We start from the raw sequence: 26010 nt of genomic DNA, 5'->3' as shown, positions 1-26010 counted from the left end.
GGTGGGGCCAAATAAAAGGTAAGAATAACGCGGGGGGGTGGGGGGGCGCGGGAGGTGAGGGGGCGCGGGGGTGGAGGAGCGCAGGGGGGCAGAACCGGTTCGGTGACGTCATATTGTCACCGCTACTGGCTCGGGAGAACTGGGCCGAACCAGGAGGAACCCACCACTGACTTGGACCCTTTGTGGAAACGCATCGACTCTAAGATGATAACATGTTTAACTCCACCCACCCCCAGCTCTGCCTGCTCTTCTTCTACTTCTTCCTTCCTTAGCTATCTGTTAATTTTAACACTAATGTTTTATCATTTCAATGGTTTATACTGTCATTTTTATCTCATTGTAAGCGGCATAGAAATTTAATAAATAAGTAAGACATAGAGAAACCTGCGGACTTCCCATTTCTGAATCGCTCTCCATTTCATCCCTCTCACCCACAATTGAAAAAGTAGACTAGAGGGGAGGGGGAAACCCTCTTCAACAAGCCATTTAAATCTGTACTACCAGTTCTGGTTGCCACCGAAGACATGCTGTGCGCTATAGATGGCAGCTGAACAAGTTACATAAAGTCAATGCAATCTGTTTAATCCAAAATATTTTACACTCGGCGTCTATTGAAAACAACCTGAAACTGATTATGTACGAATGCAGATTACCAAGCAGACGCTCTCTGGTTGCCAGGGGATGTCTGGCAGACTGTCCGCAGGCTCTGGCAGTTCTGCTGCCAAGAAACAAATGACAAATCAAGTTCCAGGGTTGCTTTCTTTTTTTTTTTCTTTTTCTTTTTTTTTTCCAAACCAGATTTTGCAATGCAGAAAATAGCTCTTGTACAATCAGTTCAGTTTTATTTATCCAGCATAGAACCGAGACCTCCCCGCACTTTTTGACACCTGCAGCCCTTACTTCAGCTGTGGAGCCCAATGAGTACAAAAAAGAAAACACAGTGGATTAATGGTAAAAAAAAAAAAAGAGGCAATTACCATCTGGGTTGTAATACTCTGGAACAGGAGGAGCAGGAGGAGGAGAGGGACAAGGAAGAGAAGAGGAGGAGGAGAGGGACAAGGAAGAGAAGAGGAGGAGGAGAGGGACAGGGAGAAGAGGAGGAGGAGGGGAACAGGGAAAGGAGAAGGAGGAGGAAAGGAGGAAGAGGAGGACAGGGAAAGAGGAGGAGCAGGAGAAACAGGAAAAGCAGGAGGAGTAGATGGACAAGGAAGAGAAGAGGAGGAGGAGGGGAACAGGGAGAGGAGGAGGAGGAAAGGAGGAAGACAGGGAAAGGAGGAGGAGCAGGAAGAGAAGAGGGACAAGGAAGAAAAGAGGAGGAGGAGAGCGACAGGATGAGGAGGAGGAGAGGGAGAGGACAGGGAAAGAGGAGGGACAGGGACAGGGAAAGGAGCGGCAGCAGGAGGAGCAGGAGGTGGAGAGGGACAAGGAAGAGAAGAGGAGAAGAGAGACAGGGAGAGGAGGAGAGGGACAGGGAAAGGAGGGAGAGCAGGAGGAGCAGAGGGACAAGGAAGAGAGGAGGAGGAGAGATAGGGAGAGGAGAAGGAGGACAGGGAAGGGAGGAGGTGGGGGCAGGGAGTGGAGGAGGAGAGGGACAGGGAAGGGAGAAGGGGGACAGGGAAGGGAGGAGGGGGATAGGGGAAGGAGGAGGGGGACAGGGAGAGGGGAAGGAGGGGGATAGGGAGAGAAGGAGGAGAGGGGACAGGGAACGGAGGAGGAGGGGGACAGGGACATGGAGAGGAGGAGCAGGAGGAAGAGGAGAGGGACAGGGAAGGGAGGAGGAGAGGGACATGGAGAGGAGGAGCAGGAGGAAGAGGAGAGGGACAGGAAGGGAGGAGGAGGGGGGCAGGGAGAGGAAGAGGAGGAAGTGGTGGTAGTGGTGGTGAGGGTTAGGAAATGAAAAAAGAGTAGAAGAAAAATAAAAGTTGCTTATCTTATTTTAAACCAACCAATAAAATTCAATTTTGCAACACCCATATTTTAGGGAGCTCTAGGCACATAGAGACTTTCCTTCCTAATATGTTCTTTTCACTCATCTACATCAGTTCTCTTAACGCCAAGACTGTTCCTCCTAGACTGAACTTCTAGGCCAGGGACGGCTAACCTTTTTGCCATCGTATGCCAGGAGAGGGGTGGAGTGGGGGAGGTTCGCGCATGCGCGTGCCCACACCCATAATTCTTTGCGCCCCCCCCCCCCCCGCGCATGCACGCGCAACCCCCCTCTAGGAGTCTTCTGAAGGCTGGGGACAGCAAAAAAGTCACTTCCTGTCCCACCGGGAGTTGGGAAATGGGCCCTTTCAGGCCTCCGGAGGGCCTCCGAGGGAGTGGGAAAGGCTGTTTTCGCCCTTCCCAGATGCATAGAGAGGATCTGGAGCCAGGTAAGAAAGAAAAACGGGCCTTCCCCACCCTCACCCCCCAGGCCCTCCAGAGGCAGGAAACAGCCTGTTTCACTACTTCTGGTGGCCCCAGAAGGCCCGAAAATCAGCTGGCCGGCACGCCAGAGCTGAGCTGGCGTGCCCACTGATATAGCTACGTGTGCCACCTGTGGCACGAGTGCCATAGGTTCGCCATCATAGTTCTAGGCTGATCGTGAACCCTAACTATGTTTTGAACTGCAAACATTGGTTATTTCTCTTATGATTTTTTTCTTACTCTGAGATACAAGTGTAGAAATGTATCATGATTGTTAAGATTCTCTAAATCTAAAAAGACTAATGAGGAAAGAGACATATTTTGCAGAAGGCGTTTGGATTCTTCTTCAGCAGAAACGGTCCTTTTAAAGAAGAAACAAGGTGGAAAAAACGAGAGGCCCCAAAAAACATACTTACAGGTAGATCAAAGCTAACTTTAGATCAGAACTAAAGACTCAAGCAAGAAAGCTAAAGCTGAGAATGATATGGGGTGAGACGCCAAATGTAAATAAAAAGAACTTATTTCAATATATTCAAAATAAAAAGAAGAGAGACGATCAATAGACCAGATGCTCAATAAACACAGTCAATTCCTACTTCCTTCTAGCAAGTGAAAATGTGTTTCGTTGGGGAACTGGGAAAAAACAAGATGAAGGAGCTGGATTAAAACTTGCAAATGGAAGGAGAAAACTGAAAATATTCTAGAAAATAGCTCTTTACTTTGAATGACTTTGAATGACCCACCCAATCAGCCACACCCAACTAGTCAGCCCCCCAAGGTAAACCACAGCCCTGATGCGGCCCTTAATGAAATTGAGTTTGGCACCCCTGGTCTAGAGGAAACTAAAATGTATATTGCAATTGGTGGAAACATACATCTTTAACAGAACATGGTAAAATATAATGAAATACATGATTTCCTGTTGCAGACATCCAGTCCAAACGGCACTGGCGAAAATAAAAATGATGAAACCATGTGTTGCAACGTCTTAACACTGAACACAAGTTAGTACGGCACAGAGTTGCTATTGTGATGCCACCATGTATGTTTCTTCACCTACCCTTTTCTTTTTTTTAATTTTTAATATTTTATTACAACACAATATGACAAACACATAACATACAACATCAAGATCCTTGGTGGCGCAGCAGACTAAAGTGCTGTTAAATAGCACCAGCTGCCTGCAATTACTGCGAATTCAAATCTCACCAGGCTCAAGGTTGACTCAGCCTTCCATCCTTCCGAGGTAGGTAAAATGGAGGACCCGGATTGTGGGGGCAATAAGCTGACTTTATATAAAAAAAGAACACCGCTTAGGGGGGGGGCGAAAGACCTACTAAGCAGGTATATACAAAAAGTATGAAGGCTATTGCTTAACGCATTGTAAGCCGCCCTGAGTCTCCGGAGAAGGGCGGCATATAAATCGAACCAATCAATAAATACAATAAATAAATAAACACATAAATATATCCTCTTTTTTAAACAATGTTTCTTGGTGGTCTTCTTTCCGTTTTGTATCTCCACACACACACCCATATCTCTCTTATTATTTCTTTTTCTTCATTGTCCCTTTTTCTTTGGTTCCCTTTCTTGATTCTTTCCTGAACACAAAGCTTTTCGCCCTCCCCAAAAAAACCTCACTCACTTCTGAATCCTTTCTCTGTCGCTGGAAGTCATTATGTACACATCGAAACATATTTAAACAACAAAAGCAGACATTTGCACAGTGGAATAGGTGATGGTTTGCTACAGCAAATGCAAAACACCCAACTTCTGAAGAGCCCGACTACCTTGAAATAACCGAACGAAAGCTGGAAGGTTCCTTCTGCAACCCATTTAGAATTCGAGACCAAAGCAAAAGGAAGACAATCCGTTGATGGCAACTTGGAGACGGCTTCACAGTTACAAATAGAACATCTCGGTGGAACATATGCAGAAGCTTCTCACACCTCTGTCTTTCAGCAAAGGCACATTTTTATCCCTCACAGTTATCACGCTGGTTGTCTTCCTTCCAAAGCCCTACTTAATGCTTGTGGCGCCAAGTCCTTCTTTCTTGATGTCAGATTGGAGAAGAAGGCACGTGGCTCTCTCCCAATTAATACATTAGCATCTCCTGTGAATGCTTCTACGTGACTCAACATCTAGAGGAGTTGCCCCCCCCACCTCCCCACCCCCAAAACCTTTTCGGCACCAGGGACCGGTTCTGTGGAGAGAGTTTTTTTCCGCAGACCGGAGGGGGCGTGATTTCGCGTACTGTCAGCATCCCGCAAATGGGGCTTGGTTCTGACCCAGCTCCCCAAACACGACAAACCCTCTGAAGGTAACTCAAAGATTCCTTTATTAGGAGCGCCAGCAGCCCCGGCAAAAAGTTTCGCTCACCGCAGGCTAAGAAGTCTGTCCAGCAGGGAGATGAATAATTGTCTGCCACACCTATTCATTTCAGCCCCCTGCCTTTTATCCCCAGAGCTAGCAGAGGTGGCTTTTCTGCCCAAGGACTGGTCCACAGATTTCCACTGCTCTCCTCTCCTCTGCCTTCTGCGCATCCGCGCGTCAGGCACTGGACCCAGCTGTTCCTCCTCTTCCTCATCAGCCACCTCCAGACCTGTTGACTCTCCATCTGAAGGCTGACGGACAGCCCAGGCTCTGCCTCTGTCTCTCTCTCTGCCAGCTCCATTCCCTCTTCCCCCTCGGAGCTCTTAGATTGCCTTGATGCTGATCCTGAGTCCCACGCCTTCTCCTCCTCTGATTTGACTGCTGGAGGGACCGGTGGCCAACAGGCCACAACAGGCTTCAGTTGTTTGCGTAACCCAGTTTCTGGCATGTCGCTACCCACTGCCGGTCCATGGACCGGGGGTTGGGAACCCCTGATCTAGAAGACATAGCAGAGTTCTCAAAATGCTCCCCAAGATTTGGCTAACTATAGAAATAGCACTTGTATACTTATATACCACGTGGTGGCTCAGCGGCTAAGACGCTGAGCTTGTTGATCGAAAGGTCGGCAGTTCAGCGGTTCAAATCCCTAGTGCCGCGTAACGGGGTGAGCTCCCATTACTTGTCCCAGCTTCTGCCAACCTAGCAGTTCAAAAGCACATAAAAAATGCAAGTAGAAAAATAGGGACCACCTTTGGTGGGAAGGTAACAGCGTTCTGTGCGCCTTTGGCGTTTAGTCCTGCCGGCCACATGACCACGGAAACGTCTTTGGACAGCGCTGGCTTTGAAACAGAGATGAGCACTGCCCCCTAGAGTCAGGAACGACTAGCACATGCGTGAGGGAAACCTTTATCTTTACCTTTACCATTCCATACTGCTTTACAGAGCTCTCTAAGTGGTGTACAAATATCAGCCTATTGCCCCCAACAATCTGGGTCCTCATTTTGCCAGACCTCGGAAGGATGGAAGGTTGAGTCAACCTTGAGCCAATCAGGATCAAATGCCTGGCCACGGGCAGTCCGTAATACTGCATTCTAACCACTGGGCCACCATGGCACTTTTAATAACAAGCCACTAGAATGAAGTGAGAAAGCAGACTCAAAATGTGGCCATTTTGGATTTGGGTTTTGTTTTTTTTGTTTTTTTAATCAAAGATTGTATTTGAAGTTTGAGTCATACATCGGCATCTGCATTCCAAAAAGCAATGGATGGAGTCAAGGGAAAAAAATTAAATTTTCGTGCTTTACTGTCCACCGAATTAAAACTAAATATGCTGAATTAAAACTAAATTTACAATAATTCATTTAACGATCGTTCAAAGTTATAATGCACTGAAAAAAGTGACTTATGACCAATTCTCAGACTTATGCCCTTACAGCATCCCTACAGTCACATGATCAAACTGTGTGTGCTTGGCAACCAGCATGCATTTACTGTACAATGGTTGCTGCATCCTGGGATTCTGGGTTTGTCATTTGCAACATTTCTAGTGAGATTTTATCAAGCCAAGTCAAGGGGGGAAGCCAGATTCACTTAAATGCATAATTCACTTAACAACTGTAGTGATTCACATAACAACTATGGGGGAAAAAACATACTGAAAAGAAGGACTAGGGGTGACATGATAGCAGTGCTCCGATATCTCAGGGGCTGCCACAAAGAAGAGAGAGTCAAGCTATTCTCCAAAGCACCTGAGGGCAGGACAAGAAGCAATGGTTGGAAACTAATCAAGGAGAGAAGCAACCTAGAACTAAGGAGAAATTTCCTGACAGCGAGAACAATTAATCAGTGGAACAACTTGCCTCCAGAAGTTGTGAATGCTCCAACACTGGAAGTTTTTAAGAAGAGATTGGGTAACCATTTGTCTGAAGTGGTGTAGGGTTTCCTGCCTAAGCAGGGGGTTGGACTAGAAGACCTCCAAGGTCCCTTCCAAATCTGTCCTATTCCTATTATTGCTATTATTGCTATTCTATTCTATTCTATTCTATTCTATTCTATTCTATTCTATTCCATTCCATTCCATTCCATTCCATTCTATTGTCTCCAAGGTCCCTTCCAACTTTGTTATTCTATTCTAAGTATTGTTAATCATAAATTGGTGCATGACTCACTTAACAAGTGCCTTGCTTAGCAACCAAAATTTGGGGCTCAATTGTAGACGTAAGTTCAGGGCTATCTGTACACTCCCTGGCAAGATACCAGGCCCCAAGAATCAAGAAAGACACATGGGGTTGGTTCAGAGCAGTTTTCTTTATTGTTCTTCACCTACAGGCAGAAATCTTGCCAAACCAAGGATAACTATCTACATCACCATAGATATTCTCTGAGAATTGCTAGGGAGGAGCCCTCTTAACTTCCTTTCTCCTGACCAAACTATCTAAGTCTTCGATCCTCTCGAATGCAGCCCCTCCCTCCTGGGAATCCAGACTACATTCCACCACATCAGCTGAGAATGTCAGGTGTCAAACTCCATCCGAACAATCAGGTTCAGTTTATTAGTGGATGAACCTGTCCATGAATATATACACTGATGCTCACATTTCCTGTGTAAGCCCACCCGCAGATAAGCAGACCCTCAATTTTTTAACCAAACAAACCATGAGAAATGCAAGTTTGTTTGTCCGTGGGTTTGTTTTTCATGGTATTTGGTTAAAAATTCAAGGGTCAGCTTATCCACAGATGGGCTTCTATGCAAGTACAGTGTTTTCCCGAAAATAAGACCTCCCCCCAAAATAAACCTTCCCCTGAAAATAAGACCTCCCTGAAAATATTTAAACACATGCGCAGCTGGTCCCCGCCATTTCTTCTGGTTAGGGTTAGGGAGACAAAGCTGGAAAGCAGGTAAGACGGCAAGAGGATCCCCGTTTCGCTCCACGCGCCCCAAAATAATAAGACCAAGTGCTTATTTCAGGGTTCAAAAAATATAATATTTTTTAATGTGTTTTTTATAAATATAAGGGTCTTTTTTCAGGGAAACACAGCATACACACGGTATATCATAAGCCTGGCTAGGTGGCTCAGTGGCTAAGACACTGAGCTTGTCAATCAGAAAGGTTGGCAGTTCGGTGGTTCGAATCCCTAGTATAGGTCTCCTGCATGAAGCAGGGGGTTGGACTAGATGACCTCCAAGGTCCCTTCCAACTCTGTTACTGTTAAATTTACAGTTGTGTTACTTTAGTAAGAATGTTAATCTTGGTAAGAATGTTTTGAAATCCTATGGGAGTTACAATGGAAGCTTTAGCATGGGCAGCGTGAAATTTATATTATTATGAAATATATATTATTCTGGGCCAGAGGATATACAGTATATATATATATCCTCTGTATATATATATTGTGTATGTGTATGTATATATATATATATATATATATATATATATATATACACACAAATAGTCCTTGACTTACAACCTTTTGTTTAGTGACAGTTCCAAGTTACAACAGCACTGAAAACATGACAGTTTTTATGACCGTTTTTCACACTTACAACCATCGCAGCATTCCCTTACTCTAGTCTCCGGAGCCCGGGGGGGGAAGGGGAAACACACACAGACCCGCCGTGGTGCAGGAGGCCGACTAGGCCACACCCACCATGGCCACGCCCATCCAGCAACGGGGCAGAGAACCCCTTGCTAAAATTTTTGAAGCCCATCCCTGTACTTATCCAATCATTGCAACTGTGTAATTCTAATTGCCGAAGAAGTCCACAGTTCTGTGCTTAAAAAAAAAAAAAGAGGATTTGATAGCATTTAAAAACGGGCAATGTCGACATTTACTTACCTATCTTGGGTTAGTGGCAGAATCACAGTTGCTTGCATGGAAAACACGATGAAGGATATTCTCATCCGAGGGCTTTTGAAGATGAGAAAGAGAAAGAAAACAATTAAATTCAGCCATGTAAGCCAGAACATTCCAAGGAGTCTTTAATTTGATCACACAGACCATTATCTAGTATCCGAGACAGAACATGTCGGTCAGCAATTCTATATTTCACCTGTCCTGAAAGCAGTATATATACTGCTTGATTTGGTGCTCTCTGAGCTTGGTCATTTGCTTGCAGACATTTCAATATTCAACTGATGATGTTACCTAGTTGGGTAGTAAAATGTCTGTAAGCAAACAGCTCAGAGAACAAAGAGGCTGCACAGTTCAGTTCTGCGTTACAGATATTTTCTTATATTGGATCTGATTGATTTTGCTCAATTCACATTCTGCATCAAACCGACCACAGTTCTCTGTAATTAAGCTGTTGCTTTCCCTTTTAGGAGTTTAGACCATAGTGTTCTCTCTGTTCATTTTTGGCCCATAGGGTGGGCGTGGCCATGGTGGGCATGGCCAGGGGGTGTGATAGGCAGCAGTCAGCCTCCTGCACTCCCCTTGGGAGCAAAAACGGGCCGCGGAGGGGATGCGCCACATACACCAGTGCACTGTTTTGGGTTTAGGAGGCCTCCCTCAAGCCTCCTGGGAGTGAAAATGGGCCGCGGGGGGTGGTGGGGGTGCCACACCACCCCGTGCCCGGTTTTGGGCCTAGTAGGCCTCCCTGCATTTAACTGGGAGCCACAATGGGGTGCGTGGGGACTCCTGGAAGGAGCGGGAGGGGAGGGCCCAGCCAGCAATTTAATTACCGGTTTTCCCGAACCGGCTGAATCCCACCACTGTTCTCACACACACCATGAGCAACCTGGCAAAGGAGAGTGAGCACAGCAGCAGGAACCTTAAGGACAGGGGTGTCAAACTCAATTTCATTGAGGACCACATCAGGGTTGTGGTTGACCTCAGGGGGGCAGGAGGCGTGGCCCAGATTTCGCCTTCCTCCACTGGAGACAACGGATTCCTCCAGTCCCTTCCAGGCCACCACAGGCGTCCCCCTGACATGAGCGATGTTCAGATGGCCACGCCCATGCCCGCCACGCCCACCACGCCCCCCTGAGGTCAATTACAACCCCGATGCGGCCCTCAATGAAATCGAGTTTGACACCCCTGGTGTAGGGTCATTCTACAGCCCAGGAAGGTCCAGAAAGACGTCAAGCATCTGTCTCACAAGTTGTCACCAAAAATGAAGGAGAGACTGTTATCACACAAAGCGGGCTGTTTTGTCTCCGCTAGTTATTATTTAATCCGAGGGAGCCATCTCAAGCATTTTCCTCAGTCGATTTTTCTTTGTCTAAAGATAGATCCCATCATTGCCAAATACTTTTTCTTTTCTTTTTTTACCCTTTTGTATGTTTGGATTTTTTTTTTTTAATCCCACCATCACGGAATCCCATTCTGGGAGAAATTCATAAGCATACGTTCCTATTATTAATTTTTTTAAAATATCCTCTCTGCACGTTTGAAGCTCTTGAAAAGAAACCGAACGTGTGTTATGTTGTAACTTCAGGCCTTCGTCGTTCAGGCCCAGAAAAGGAGAAAAAAAAAATGGAGAACAGATGTACAACCCTTACTGGAGTGATCTAATTCTTATAATGAAACCTGCTCAGAATTTTTACCATATGCTGCACTGAACAGCATTTCAGTGGAACCCTGGAAGCCTTCCTCTTCCCCCCCCCCCCTGGAGAAAGAAGGAGTGGGGGAAACAAGGACAAAAATCTCAAAAGTTGTTCAGAACGATTCCACCAAATCGTTTTTGTTCCAGTCAGTTCAGAAATAAAAAGGGTGGAGTTCTTGTCGAAATCAAGAGTGACCAAAAGTCTCAGGAATGGGCAATCAGATCATTTTTGGAAGGAAGAAGCATCTCTGTTGCCAGTAACTGAAATTCCAGATCCCGTGACCTCTGTCAATGACTCTTTTTATTAATTTACATTGTCCCAGGAAAGGAAAAACCAATCAGATTTCTTTCCTTATTCTATAGAGGCCTTGTTTTCTGCCCTACGAAGATAAGATGCGTTGCAATTAAGATTCCTCTTCCACCAGCTGGCCAAACACAATTGCCTAACTGTACTGCATTTTCCATAGGAAACAATTAAGTGCGGTGGTGTCTATGCAATTGCTTCCAGGACTCAAAGAGTCCTGTGTTTAACTAGACTCGAGTGTCGTCTATAACTTTTAAAATAATCTTGTTCTTGTCTGAGGAGTACCATGATCAAAATCAGGCTGCCATTATTAAAGCAGATGTTGGGTACATCTGTGTAACATCCTTGGGAAAAAGTCAGAAAACTCAGTGGTGTCCCACAACTGCTTTCCTTGAAAATGCACGAAAAGGTGTGATTGTATAATGAAAAAGAGAAGAAACAGAGGGAAGAAAAACTAAAGGACCAAAAATGTTATTTCCTGTTTTTGTTCTTCTTCTTCACCGCAGGACTGATTTAAAACAACTCCTTTTTACATTCTGATAAATAGTTGTGGGGTTTTTTTATCTTAATATATTTTAAATCTTTTCCTGGCCCTTCATTTTTTTGCTTTACAACAGTCATTTTGGTCAAAATTGTACCTGGTATCCTGTCATGCAGGCTCAAACACCACTCTTAATGGCCATTTCTAGAGATATTCTTAGCAAGTGTTGGAAATCTGATCTAAACATGTTCCAGCTTCTTTTTCAACTTGACCCAACAAAACAAGCTTATGTTGTTAAGAACAAGCCAGATCTAGTTTCGAACTCATTTGCAATCTATGAAACTATTCATGGTCTCCAGGGAAAACAGGAAATTGAAAAAAGAAAATAGTTACCAGAAAAAAAAGGAAATATGGTTCTTTCTAACTTGTTCGACAACTTACCTCACAAATCTTTCTGTCAGCTGCTTCACAAATTCAACAATTTCTGACCAGTGTGTTGTTACGCTCCCTGATCTAGAAAAAAAAAATCCAAAAATTAATGTTCATTAAGTGCCAATAAATAGTCGAATTTCTTAAAATACTTCTTTGAAACACTGTTTTCATGAAGGATTCAGACTTGCCTGCTACAGGTAGTTTCCCACTTATGGCCAGTCATTAAGCGATGGGTTGAAGTTACAACAGAGCTCCTCAAGGCTACTTCCAAGTTACAGGACACACACACACACACACACACACACACACACACCCCTTGAGGTCACTGATCACATTTTGGGTATTCAATAACCAGCCTGCATTTAAAGCAGTCCTGTGAACTCAATTTATGACTATTTGCTAGAAACCGGTGTTTATTTCTGGTTGCCGGTACAAAACACTCATTATAGACAATGGATTCACTAAACAACTGCTGTGTTTGCTTAACAACCGCAGTATCCATTTAACAACCATGGTGATTCACTTAAAGGCTGCTGCAAAAATGTCATAAAATCAGTTATGATCACATGATGACCTGCTTAATGACCGGCACAACTTACAACTGTAATTTTAGGCTCAATTATGGTTGTAAGTCAAGGACTACCTGCATTATTATTAACGGATTAATAGAGTTGGAAGGCACCTTATAGGTCATCTAGACCAACCCCCCGCCCAAGCAGGAGACTCTACACCATTTCTAACAGATGGCCATCCAGTCTCTTCTTGAAAGCCTCCAGGGATGAAGCTCCCACAACTTCTGAAGGCAACTTCTGTTCCATTGGTTAATTGTTCTCACTGTCAGAAAATTTCTTCTTATTTCTAGGTTGAATCTCTCTTTGATCCGTTTCTATCCATTATTCCTTGTCTGGCCTTCAGGTGCTTTGGAACACAGGTTGACCCCCTCCTCTCTGTGGCAGCCCCCCAAATATTGGAAAACTGCTATCATGTCTCCCCTGGTCCTTCTCTTCACTAGACTAGCCATACCCGGTTCCTGCAACCGTTCATCGTATGTTTTAGCTTCCAGTCCCCTAATCATCTTGGTTGCTCTTCTCTGCACTTTTTCTAGAGTCTCAATATCTTTTTTATAGTGTGGTGATCAAAACTAATTATATTATCTAATTGTACTATGTAGAGATTTATACTAGTTCTCCTCAGTTGAAAATGATTGGTAACCATCAAATATCTATAATATTTAATATTTGAAGTAATAAATGAATACCTCCCCAAATGAAAACAAAATTATAATGATAGTATCAGAACCCTACTGAATTCAGAGTTTCGCCACTTATGATCCTACATCAACAAGCTGGACATCAGCAACCTATGGGGTTAGGCAGAGATGGGTCTTGTGGTCAGAGCTTTGTAACTACTGATCTAGATGATGGAATTAATGAGCTGCTTAATAAAATATTATGATGACACAAGACTGAGAGGTTTGCTCAACACTTGGAAAACTGAATTGGGAGGAACAAAACATGGAGAAATATGGCATTACATTAGCAAGAAACGAATGTGGAAGACACATACAAAATTGGGGTTCATGACTTGGAAGCATCTAAGATGGACTTGAGTCACTGACAACAAGCTGAATATGAGTTAGCCATGTGGGTCAGGCTAACCTAGTTATGAGCTTTGATACCATCATTGATTCAAACCAAAGATGGTATCAAAGATGCAAGAAGTCATTATTTATCATTATTTATCACACAGGTAGGATCACACCTTATTTGGAGCGCTGCTTTTTCAGAAGAATATTGACAGATTAAAGAGGCTGCAGAGGAAGACAGTAAAGATTGGGATTACAATGCAAGAGGAAGGAATTTATCCGTGGGCTGTCGGACTCCTGAATGAGAAATAACTTCATAACTATGTACTACGATGGACTTGCAGGACCGGCGCAATGTGTAATATGTTCACACTGATGCAATAGGACTGGGTGTTTTGTTAATATGATTTATTGGATTAGGGATTTTCTGTCTTCACTATGAGCTGTATTGCATTGGAGGGAGGTGGACTGAGGGAGCTCCACCAATCTCATTGTACATATGTTGTGCGGTGACAATAAAGGTTATTATTATTATTAGAATTTGGGATTCTGAAGGAAAGAAAACAGAGGTGGGTTTCAGCAGGTTCTGACCAGTTCTGGAAAACCGGTAGTGGAAATTATGAGTAGTTCGGAGAACCGGTAGTAAATATTCTGACTGGCCCCGCCCCCATCTATTCTCTGCCTCCCAAGTCCCAGCTGATCGGGAAGAAATGGGGATTTTGCAGTAACCTTGCCTTGGAGTGGGGAAGGAATGGAGATTTTACAGTATCCTTCCCATGCCACACCCACAAAGCCACGCCCACCAAGCCATGCCACACCCACAGAACCGGTAGTAAAAAAATTTGAAATACACCACTGAAAGAAGAGGTAAGGAGACATAAATTACATAAAGAGAAGCTATAAGGATTGTGGTCACAAGAACTATTGCTCCATGTCCACAAAAAAAACCAGGACCCAAAATAATGAGTATAAATTATACTCACCTAAATTTTGTTTAAATCGTCCTTGGCAACTTTAAGATTTGAGGACTTCAACTCCCAGAATTCTTCAGCCAGCATGGCTGGCTGGGGAATGGGGCAATTCTGGGAGGTGAAGTGGCCGGCTGAGGACTTCTGGGAGTTGAGGTCCCACAAGTCTCAAAGTTGCCAAGGTTTGACACCTCTGATTTAAATGGAAACCTTTTTGATGGTAAGATGTATACAACAGCGGATCAGTCTGCCAACGGAGGTTGGGTTCTCCACCTCTAAAGTTTCTTTTTTAAGAAGAGGCTGTCTAAGAATGGTTTGATTAGTTTTCCTGAATATATGACAGGGAGCTGGACTATATAATCTTCATCATCCCATCCAAGTCTATAATTCTATCATTTTAGAATGTCATTAAGGCAGAGGTGGGCAACTATGGCCCTTTCATGACTTGTGGACTTCAATTCCCAGAATTCCTGAGCTAGCATGGCTGGCTCAGGAATTCTGGGAGTTGAAGTCCAGAAGTCATTAAAGGGCCATAGTTGCCCACCCCTGCATTAAGGAATTGATGAGACCTCACCCAGAACCAAATCACTCCCAGCGGTTTCATGTGGATATTAAGTGTGAACTAAGGCTAAAAACAACCCCAAGGGAGATTTCCCCAGTCTGATTTCTCTCCCCCCTAAAATGATTGACACTGTTGTGACCTAGGCTCCCTTAGGCATAAAAGACACAATCAGTCTTAAACAACCCTATTTTATTATAACAGCTGGGAATGAAGTAATTAGTCCAAATTAATTCCAAAACAAGTCCTTCAGAAAAAGTCCTTCAGACTTATCACAAACCTTTGTCTACTTTGGCACCCTGCCAAAGGCTTTTCTTGGCAAAGCCCCATGAAGTTCAGAAACAAGAGACACTGACTAAAAACAAATGTAGCAATGTTGTTTTCCTACAAAGAGCCCAAGAGCCTTTGCTGCTCTTTTAAGCCTTATGGGAGGGGCCAATCATCTCCTGGCCTTACTCCTGAGTCGTCCTTTTTGCTTTAGCTGCCCTTGCCTTCTGGCAGCTCTGCGCATGCGTGCACTAGGAACAGGCTTCTCCTGTTCCTCTGCCTCTTTACTGTCCTCCTCTGGAGGCTCTGGAGTCCGCACATCACTCCCAGATGGCCCTGGCCCCATCTCTGCCTCCGACCCAGAGCCCTCATCCGGGCCTTCCCCAGACTCCAGGACTGGCCCATTGTCCTCCCCAGCCTCCTCACTGTCCAACTCCGCTGCCAGCTCTGCAGGCTGCTGGTGGACCACAACAGACACCACTTGCTTTGGAAAGAATGGGCCTATTGAAAATAGTGCCTCTAATTCTTGGAAAGATACTATACTTAATGGTATTGAACAGGATGGAGAAATGAAATAAAACCAAGAGGGCTGCATTCCTTCCACCAGTTTCCCACATAGGTCACTCACAAAAACCAGCAATGCTATTTCCGTTCCATGCTCAGCCCAAATGCAGACTTTAAATAGAAAGGATAAACTCGCCACGGAACAAAACTCGTCGCAGGACAATTCAACAATTTCATTGAATGAATTAAAATATTTTTTTAAAAAAATATTTTAATGTTTGTCGTTCACATTTTATTTTGTTCCACCTTTTGCATCCTTTCTTCCATGATTCTATTTCACCACTTCTTCAATATTATGTAACTTCTGTTGCGCGGCAAGTTGGCCGTGGCGAATTGTCCCATGGCAAGTTGGCCGTGGCGAACTGTCCCGGGGCAAGTTGCCGTGGTGAACTGTCCCGTGGCAAGATGCCCGAGACGAGTTGATCGTAGCGAATTTGCCACTTTGAGTTGGCCATGGTGAATTGTCCTAGACCTGATTTTATGTTTTTTTTAAAGTCATACAGTTTTTATTAGTTTATAATATAACATACAAAGAGAATACAAAAGCAAATATTAGGGAAATTAGGAAAGGAAAAAAGGAAGTGAATAGTGAAGGAAAGGAAGGGGAAAAGAAAACCAAAAGGCATTGACTTCCGATTCCTGTGGTGCAATAAAATAAGGCATTAAGCTCTACCCTCAACTTTTTACTTTTTCATAATAATAGAAACTAGCCATTTCTGTAACAATAAGAAATCTCTTCTGTCCTAGACCTGATTTTAAAGGTTTATTTAAAAGGACTCGGCTAATCTCTTCTTCTACAACTTTCTGTAACCAAATTCCCACCAACTTCTCAACAAACTTTCCTATAAAAAGGAGAGGTTGGAAGCAGGTAGACACATATCCCAAATAGCTGAATTCAAAATACAGCCCCCAATGCCTCTCCTACAAAGGAACCAACATGTCCTTGTCCACCAAAGAGGCATTAAGGAAAATTAAAGAGAACCAGTTTGGTGTAGTGGTTAAGACACCAGGGTAGAACGTGGGAGTCTGTGAGTTCTAGAACCACTTTAGACATGAAGGTCAACTGGGTGACATTGAGCCATTCACACTCTCTCTCAACCTTTTCCACCTCACAGGGTTGCTGTTGTGGGGAAAAACAGGAGGAGGAAGAAGATGTGTTGGATATGTTCACCACCTTGATATGATTCTGAGTTATTTATAAAAACAAATATAAAAATAAATAAATATCCACTACCCCTTCCCATCTATCCAAAGAATTCGGCTATCCAAAGAACTGGGAAGGGCATGGATCTAAATCATAAACGGTGGGATTTAGGCTAGAAAATTCCTCATCCATTTCATCCGAATCCACAAAACAAAACAAATTCCTATTTATATTACAAGTCACCTTCTCACACTACCGTATATGTATGTACAAGCAATGACTGTTCACGTAGTATCTTTCTCTCACTTGTTTCGTTATTACTTGGGCTGATTTTCAAGATCCCCCCTTTGGCAATGCAAGTGTCAACTAAAAATACACGCAACCACTTTCAAACTGGCAGGGGATCAAAAGATGAAAACGGTCGAAAACTATTGTTATCTCACAGTGGGACCGAAGCAGTGATGTTGCCAGAAAAGATCATGGCTTCTATGTACCTTGTGTGATTGCTGGGTTTTTTTAGAATAAGAAAGAAACTTTGTTTTAGAACAGGGTTATCAAACTCAAGGCCCGTGGGGTGCTTAAATCTGGCCCACGCGGCTGGCCTGGAAATAGCAAAGGACCAGCCCGCAGTGCCTCTGGCAGCCAAAACGGCCATGTGTGCTCCCCCCTTCACCCCGTTTTCGGCCTGGATGGCCTCCTGCAGCACTTTGCCAGCCAAGGCCACCAAGGCCGAAAATGGGGCGCAGGGGGGCCACATGCAGCCCCCTGTGGCCCATTTTGGCCAGCAAAGCGCTGCAGGAGGCATCGGCCCTGTCTCACCACTTCTGGCCAGCCCATGGAGAACTACAATGCTGATCTGGCCCTCAAAGAAATCCAGTTGGACACTCGTGTTTTAGAATCAGATCTTCCTTTACCTGCTAGGCCTCAAAGAGGATGAGGAGGCAGGAAAGCAAAACAGCCTTTTGCGAGATGGGAGCTGGGTATTTAAAAGAGAAAACATCCACCTGAGGCTGACGGTAGTCCTTCAGACACAGATAGCCCTCGACGTAAAATCATTCATTTCGTGATTTAGTGACTGTTGGAAGTTACAACGGCACTGAAAAGAAGTCACTTATTACCGTTTTTCACACTTACAGAAGTGTGAAAAGTTGCAGGTTGCCCATGGTCACGGGGTCAAAATTCGAATACTTGGCAACTGGCTCACATTTAGGACAGTTGCAATGTCCCCTGGGGTCATGTGGTCCCCTTTTACGACCTTTTTGATAATTCAAAATCAACGGGGAAGCCAGATATGCTTCACAACCATGTTACTAATTTAACAACTGCAGTGATTCACTGAACAACTATGGAGGGAAAGATTGAACAACTGTCCCACTCAGCAACAGAAATTTTGGCCTCAATTGTGGTCGTAATTCGAGGATTACCCTATACAGTCACAGAGATACTGAGTGACGTTCACTGTTGGGTTAATAGAGAGCCATTCTGGCATTGGAGACAGGATTTTTGAAAGCCTTTCTTTTTTTTTTTTACTATTATTAGTATTATTGTTGTTCTTCTGGCAACGTTTTATTTAGAGATAATGAAACTGCTTAGCTCACTTTTTTCTTTGAAAGGCATTCCACTGAAAAGAATCACATTTGCCTTTTATGAAATCTGGTTTCATGTGTGTTTTTTATTTCTTTCAACGGCCATTGCTTCCTTACAACAATCCACATGCGACATATTATCTTTCTACCAATATCTGCTTGTCACAAAAAAATTCTCCATTTATATTCTCCTCTTTAATACACAATCTATCACATCCACTTTAGCTTCACACCCTGTGAATAATTGTGATCATTCAACCCACATTCCTTGTTGAGTGTGCCCAACTTGGCCTTTGAAACGCTAACTTTTATATACCTACAGAACGTTGCATCCTACAGATAATCCTTGATTTACAACTACAACTGGGCCCAAAATTCCCACTGCTAAGCAAGGCAGTTGTTAAACGAGTCGCCTCCAATTTTAAAACCTTTTTCGCCATCGTTGTTGAGCAAGTCACTGCAGCTGTTAAGTGAATCATCCGGTTGTTAAGCAAATTTGGCTTCCCTTGTTGTCTTTGCTTGTTGGAAACTGGCTGGGAAATTTGCAAATCACGTAACTTTGGGTTGCTGCAACTACCGTAAATACCTGTCGGTTGCCGAGCACCTGAATTTTGATCACGTGTCCATGGGGATGCTACAACCGTCATATGTGCGAGACCAGTCATAAGTCATTCTTTTTTCACTACTGTAACTTTGAACGAACATTAAACAAGTAGTTGTAAGTCAAGGACTATCTATTCATGCTACTAAACACCCTCTGCCAATCACTCAAGTTCTTATTGGCGGCACACAAAAGAACAAGCACAATCACATCCCCAATTTAGAGACTTCTTCCATCTTTTTGAGGACTCATCTATATAATAATCACATTAAGGGGCAAAGGAAACATCCCAATCACTATGCCCTCCTGTAACTCAAGGGTGTCAAAGTCAAGGCCCATGGGCCGGATCCGACCCACGGGGTGCTTAGATCTGGCCCACGGGGCCGGCCTGGAAACAGTGAAGGACTGGCCTGCGATGCCTCTGGCAGCGAAAACAGAGCTCGGGAGGGCCATGCACAGGCCTCCCAGGCTCCGTTTTCGGCCGCGACGACTTCCTGCAGCCCTCTGCCAGTGACAACGGAGCTCGGGAGGGTCACGCACAGGCCTCCCAGGCTCAGTTTTTGGCCACAACGGCCTCCTGCAACCCTCTGCCAGTGAAAACGGAGCTCGGGAGGGCCACGCACAGGCCTCCCAGGCTCCGTTTTCGGCCGTGACGGCCTCCTGCAACCCTCTGCCAGTGAAAACGGAGCTTGGGAGGGCCACACACAGGCCTCCCAGGCTCTGTTTCCACTGGCAGAGGGCTGCAAGAGGCTGTCGTGGCCAAAAACAGAGCCTTGATGAGTGACATCATGTTGGCCATGCCCACCCTGGCCACGGCCTCCCAAGGTCAAACACGACCCTGATGTAGCCCTCAATGAAATTGAGTTTGACACCCCTGCTCTAACCGTTCACAAATCATGTCATTTACATACATTTCCTTTCTATCCTCTCCTTCGGCAACGAACCTTCCAGCTCTGTATTCTTTGCAAGTTCAAATCTCTTCCTCTGACTCTACAGATAGTCCTCGATTTACGACAGTCCGTTGAGTGACTGTTCAGAGTTACAACGGCTCTGAAAAATGTGACTTAGGAGTGTTTTTCACAGCGACGTCTTTTGCAAGCATCCCAGTGATCACCGGATCAAAATTCAGAAGAACCAGTTGGCAACCAGTTCCTATTTATGACCGTCGCTGTGTGTCTCCTAGAGTCACGTGATCCCCTTTTGCGACCTTCCAATCAAGCAAAATCAACCTGGGTGTGTGTGGAAGGAAGCCAGATTCGCTTAACAACCGGATTGCTTACCCCTCCTGCGCGAGCTGCACTGGCTCCCAGTGGTCTTCCGGGTACGATTCAAGGTACTGGTTACCACCTTTAAAGCGCTCCATGGCATAGGACCCAGGTACCTTCGAGACTGACTTCTGCCACCAATAGCTTCCCACTGGCCAGTCCGCTCCCACAGAGAGGGTCTCCTCAGGGTGCCATCGGCCAAGTTATGTCGGCTGGTAACACCCAGGGGGAGGGCCTTCTCTGTGGAAGCCCCTGCCCTGTGGAATGAACTGCCCCCGGAAATGCGTAAGATCTCCGACCTCCGCGTATTTTGCTGTGCCCTCAAGACCCTGCTGTTCCGCCAGGCCGGGCTATCGATGTAATGATTTTAAATTGGGTGTTTTAAATTTGGGGTTTTAAATCTGAGCCCAAATTATTTAATAATTTTAATTATTTTTAAATTGATGTCTGTCTTTGTGCTTTTAATAGGCTGTACACCACCCTGAGTCCTTCGGGAGAAGGGCGGTATAGAAATAAAATTATTATTATTATTATTATTATTATTATTATTATTATTATTATTATTATTATTATTATCATCATCATCATCATCATCATCATCATCATCAACGGCAGTGATTCCTTTTTTTAAACACTGTGGCAAGAAAGATGGTTAAAAAAAACTCACTTAACCCATGTCTCACTGAAAGACAGAACTTTTGGGCTCCCTTGCGGTCATAAGTCGAGGATTACCTGCACTTCAGGGCAACAAAACTTAACGTCTGGGTTGCTAATTTATTAACAGCAGTGATTCCTTTTTTTAAACTACTGTGGCAAGAAAGTGCTGAACGACAGCACTTTTTGGGCTCCGCTGTGGTTGTAAATCGAGGACTACCTGCACTTGAGGGCAACAAAACTTAACGTCTGGGTTGCTAATTTATCAATGGCAGTGATTCCTTTTTTTAACCATTGTTGGCAAGAAAGAGGATAAAAAAAATCTCACTTAATCCATGTCTCGCTGAACGACAGCACTTTTTGGGCTCCCCTGCGGTCGTAAGTCAAGGACTACGTGCACTTCAGAGCAACAAAACTTAAAGTCTGGGTTGCTAACTTATCAACGGCAGTGATTCCTTTTTTTAATTACTGTGGCAAGAAAGAGGGTAAAAAAAACTCACTTAAACCCAAATATTGGAAAAAAAATGGGAAGATTAAGATAATAGTATAACGATGATTTTGATGATGATGTAGAAGATGTGACCCGGTCAGCACTCTCTTCATAAAACATGTATGATGAAAAGGAAAAAAAATTAAATAAAACTTGTTTATTTAAGAGCCTTCTCTGTGGGGGGCCCTGTCCTCTGGAATGAATTGCCCCCGGACATATGAAGGATCCCGACCTCCGCGCCTTCCGTCATGCAGTGAAGACCCTGTTATTCCAGCAAGCCGCTCTGATGGGATAAATGGTTTTAATTTGGTTTTAATGGGGGTTTTAAAATTGGTTTTAAATGAGAGTTTTAAATTCGGCCTACGATTTAATTATTTTAATCTGCTTTTAAATTCTATTTTGTACACTGTTTTATTATGGCTGTTCACCGCCCTGAGTCCTTCGGGAGAAGGGCGGTATATAAATTAAGAGCCTGAGTGGCGTAAGGAGGCTAATGCCTCCTACTAAGGCAGCATTTAACATCCAGCTGCCTGCCGTTACTGCGAGTTCAATTCTCACCAGGCTCAAGGTTGACTCAGCCTTCCATCCTTTCTAAGGTGGGTAAAATGAGGATCCGGTTTGTGGGGGCAATAAGCTGACTTTGTATAAAATATACAAAAGTATGAAGGCTATTGCTTAACGCATTGTAAGATGCCCTGAGTCTCCGGAGAAGGGTGGCATATAAAAATAAATAGATAATAAATAAATAAATAAATAAATAAATAAATAAATAAATAAATAAATAAATAAATAAATAAATAAGAGCCTTGATAGTACAGTGGTTTAGTGCACCCTGTCATTAACACAGCTGCCTGCAATTTCTGCTGGTTCGAATCTCTCCAAGGCTCAAGGTTGACTCAGCCTTCCATCCTTTCTAAGGTAGGTGAAATGAGGACCCAGTTTGTGGGGGCAATAAGCTGACTTTGTATAAAATATACAAAAGAATGAAGGCTATTGCTTAACGCATTGTAAGCCGCCCTGAGTCTCCAGAGAAGGGTGGCATATAAAAATAAATAGATAATAAATAGATAATAAATAAATAAATAAATAAATAAATAAATAAATAAGAGCCTTGATAGTACAGTGGTTTAGTGCACACAGCTGCCTGCAATTACTGCAGGGTTCGAATCTCTCCAAGGCTCAAGGTTGACTCAGCCTTCCATCCTTTCTAAGGTAGGTGAAATGAGGACCCGGTTTGGGGGGCAATAAGCTGACTTTGTATAAATATACAAAAGAATGAAGGCTATTGCTTAACACATTGTAAGCAGCCCTGAGTCTCCGGAGAAGGGTGGCATATAAATCAAATTTTAAAAAAAATAATAAATAAATAAATAAATAAATAAATAAATAAATAAATAAATAAATAAATAAATAAATAAATAAATATTATTTTTAAAAAAACTCACTTAACCCATGGCGTTCTCCCTGAAGGACAGCACTTTTTGGGTTCCCCACCCCCACCCCCCCACCCCGCGGTCGTAAGTCGAGGACTGCCTCCCTCCTTTTAATAAAAGTTTTGATAAAACTTTTTATTTGTTTTCCACCCCTCCCTCCTTCAATACAAAGCACAACCCCCGAGGTCTGCACGCTTTCCTTTTTTATCCTTTGTTGCTGCAACACGCTTCACCCCAGACTTCAGACTTAGCTCGGGGAGAGAGAGCATTACAAAGAGGAGGAAGCGGGGGGGGGGGGGCGGTGGGATTTGCAGGGTCTCCCCTGGAGGAGCAGCAGCACCTGCACCCACTCACTCACTCACCCGTGGAAAATCTTGCACGTGTGTGTGTGTGTGTGTGTGTGTGTGTGTGTGTGTGTGTTGTTGTTGTTGTTTTTTCTCTCCCACCGGATCGCCGAGCGTGTTGCAAGATCGCCGCAAAAATACACTGTTGCAACGCGGTCGAGAGAGGGGGGGAGAGGCAAGAAGGGGGATCGGGGGTCTCCCGGGGGGAGAGGGGGTCCCCCGGGGGAACCCCTGGAGCTGCTACACACACACACACACACACAACACAACACAACACAACACAACACACAGACACAGACACACAAACGCTTTCACTCACTTGTCCAGCACGAAGTAGAGGTCGAAGGCGGCCCCGCAGGACGGCTCCTCTTGAGCCAGGCTCGGCAGCGGCGGCCCCGGGAAAAGAAGCAACAGACCGCAGATCAGCGCCATCCGGCCCAGCCGATCCATGGAGCCGCCGCCGATGAAGATGATGATGATGATGATGATGAAGATGAAGATGATGATGATCTCCAGCAGCTCCGGGCGTCCTTTGGGGCTTGCAAAACCCGTAGAAAGGAGGGTTGCCAAGCGAGCGGAGGCCGAGGCCGAGGGAAAGACCCGTTGGGGTCTTGAGAAGAGTGGGGTGGGGGGGAGAGACTCCTTCCGACGATCGGGGTGCTCCCTCTCGTCCCGCTTTTTGTTGCTGGTCTCGGTAGAAGACCAGCAACAAGGTTTAGTTTAGGCTTTCTTGCAAAAGAAAGAAAAGCGGAGCAACTTCTGCCTTTGCTTTGTCCACGCCTTCGGAGGCTGGGCCCGCGCTCTTCTTCCCCCTGGCTTGCTTTCTTTTTTCTTTTTTTTTCCCTCTCTCTCTCTCTCTCTCTCTCTCTCTCTCTTCTTTTGCCTCTTGGCGCGGCTGCGCTTTTGGGAAGCCCGCGCTGAACTGTAACTCGCTTCGCCCATCCTGACGACCCAGCCCGTTGAGATGCGGGCTTCCCAACGTTATTCCCTTGGGGTTTTGTTTTTTTCCTCTCTCTCTCTTTCTCTTTTTCTTTTGCCTCTTGGCGCGGCTGCGCTTTTACCCGTTGAGATGCGAGCTTCTCAACTTTTTTTCCTTGGGTTTTTTTTTTTTTCCCTCTCTCTCTCTTTCTCTTTTTCTTTTGCCTTTTGGCGCGGCTGCGCTTTTGGGAAGCCCGCGCTGAACTGTAACTCGCTTTGCTCATCCTGACGACCCAGCCCGTTGAGATGCTGGCTTCCCAACTTTTTTCCCTTGGGTTTTTTTTTTTTTCCTCTCTCTCTCTTTCTCTTTCTCTTTTGCCTCTTGGCGCGGCTGCGCTTTTGGGAAGCCCGCGCTGAACTGTAACCCGCTTCGCCCATCCTGACGACCCACCGTTGAGATGCGGGCTTCCCAACTTTTTTCCCTTGGGGTTCCGTTCCTCCCTCCCTTGGGAAGGGCCAGTTCAAGCAGGGAGGTTGGTTGCCCGTTGGAGGCAGGCTACGACTTCCAACCGCAATTGAGCCCAAATGAGGACCCAGATTGTTGGGGGAAATATGCTATTTAGTATACTGTCTTTAGTGTAAGCCGCCCAGAGTCCTCGGAAAGTGGGTGGCATAGAAATATGACTAATAAAAAATAAAAAACGAATCCGTTGCTAAGTGAGACAGATTAACAGAGTTGGAAAGGGACCTTGGAGGTCATCTAGTCCAACACCACCACTCCCGCCCAAGCAGGAGACCCTACACCATTTTTGACAGTCCAGTCTCTTCACGAAAGCTTCCAATGATGAAGCTCCCACAACTTCTGAAGGCAACTTCTGTCCCATTGTTGATAGAATAGAATAGAATAGAATAGAATAGAATAGAATAGAATAGAATAGAATAGAATAGAATAGAATAGAATAGAATAGAATAGAATAGAATAGAATAGAATTCTTTATTGGCCAAGTGTGATTGGACACACAATGAATTAGTCTTGGTGCATACACTCTCAGAGTACATAAAAGAGAAGATTTGTTCATCAAGAATTAGGTACAACACTTAATTGATTGTTCTCACTGTCAGAAAATTTCTCCTTATTTCCAGGTTGAATCTCTCCTTGATCAGTTTCCATCCATTATTCCTTGTCTGTCCTTCGGGTGCTTTGGAAAATAGCTTGACCCCCATCCTCTTTGTGGCAGCCCCTCAAATATTGGAAGACTGCTCTCATCTCTTCCCTGGTCCTTCTCTTCACTAGACTAGCTGCGCCCAGTTCCTGCAACCAGTCTTCCACAGGTTAAAGGCCTGGAGGCTAAAACTTATGAAGAACCGTTGCAGGATATGGCTAGTCTAGAGAAAAGAAGGACTGGGATGACATGATAGCAGTCTTCCAGTATTTGAGGGGCTGCCACATAGAAAAGGGGTTCAAATTATTTTCCAACCCACTAAAAGGCAGGACAAGAAACAATGGATGGAAACTAATCAGGGAGAGAAGCTACCTGGAATTAAGCAGAAACTTCCTATGGGTGAGAACAATTAACCAGTGACCATGGAGATGCTGCAACAGTCATAGGTGTGGAAAATGGCCGTCAGCCACTTTTTACAGTGCTGTTGTAACTTCAAAGGTTCACTAAACGAATGATTGTATGCTGGGGTTTCTCTGTAATTCAGTATGTTGTTGGGGTTTTTCTGCCTTTGGTTCAGTGTGATACCTGAGTCTTACCTGGAGAAATCTGTTTAGTTTTCTTGGCAATATGTTCAAAAGGGGTTGTCCTTGTCTTCTTCCACCGGCTGACAAGGGAGGGACTGCAGAGTCCCAAGTCCAGTGGAAGAACAAATACAGTATTAAAACACCGACAGTATACAAGCCGAACGCTGCATGAAATCATGGTGTCAATAGGGAATCTGTTCCTAAAAGGGTGTTTGCTACCCTAAACAAGTATTCGACCACAGTCTGTAGATACAGTAAGCGAGAAGAGATATTTCACCTCCCTGATCACTATGGTGTAAGCTGGGGTGTCCAAACCTTGGCATTTTTAAGATCTGTGGACT

The 26010-nt window shown here is 44.6% G+C and overlaps 1 protein-coding gene across 1 annotated transcript in view; it reads right to left on the bottom strand.

Annotated features, from left to right (window-relative positions):
- The window catches only part of ANTXR2 (ANTXR cell adhesion molecule 2), a 196441-nt gene extending 172712 nt beyond the window's left edge, over nucleotides 1-23729 (bottom strand). The window contains exons 1-3 of the mRNA XM_070948476.1: nucleotides 23324-23729; nucleotides 11554-11625; nucleotides 8620-8691 (exon numbers count right to left, since the gene is read on the bottom strand). Coding sequence (XP_070804577.1) covers nucleotides 8620-8691; nucleotides 11554-11625; nucleotides 23324-23454 — 275 coding nt within the window. The 5' untranslated portion in view covers nucleotides 23455-23729. The remainder of the gene's footprint in view (nucleotides 1-8619; nucleotides 8692-11553; nucleotides 11626-23323) is intronic.
- Between the last annotated feature and the right edge of the window lie 2281 nt (nucleotides 23730-26010).

The sequence above is a fragment of the Pituophis catenifer genome, unplaced genomic scaffold (assembly GCF_029215685.1).
Source record: "Pituophis catenifer annectens isolate HBS135680 unplaced genomic scaffold, rPitCat1.0.hap2 SCAF_8, whole genome shotgun sequence".
In the NCBI taxonomy this organism is placed as follows: Eukaryota; Metazoa; Chordata; class Lepidosauria; order Squamata; family Colubridae; genus Pituophis; species Pituophis catenifer.
Note: the sequence above shows the minus strand (reverse complement) of the source record. Positions and strands in the feature narration are given on the sequence as shown.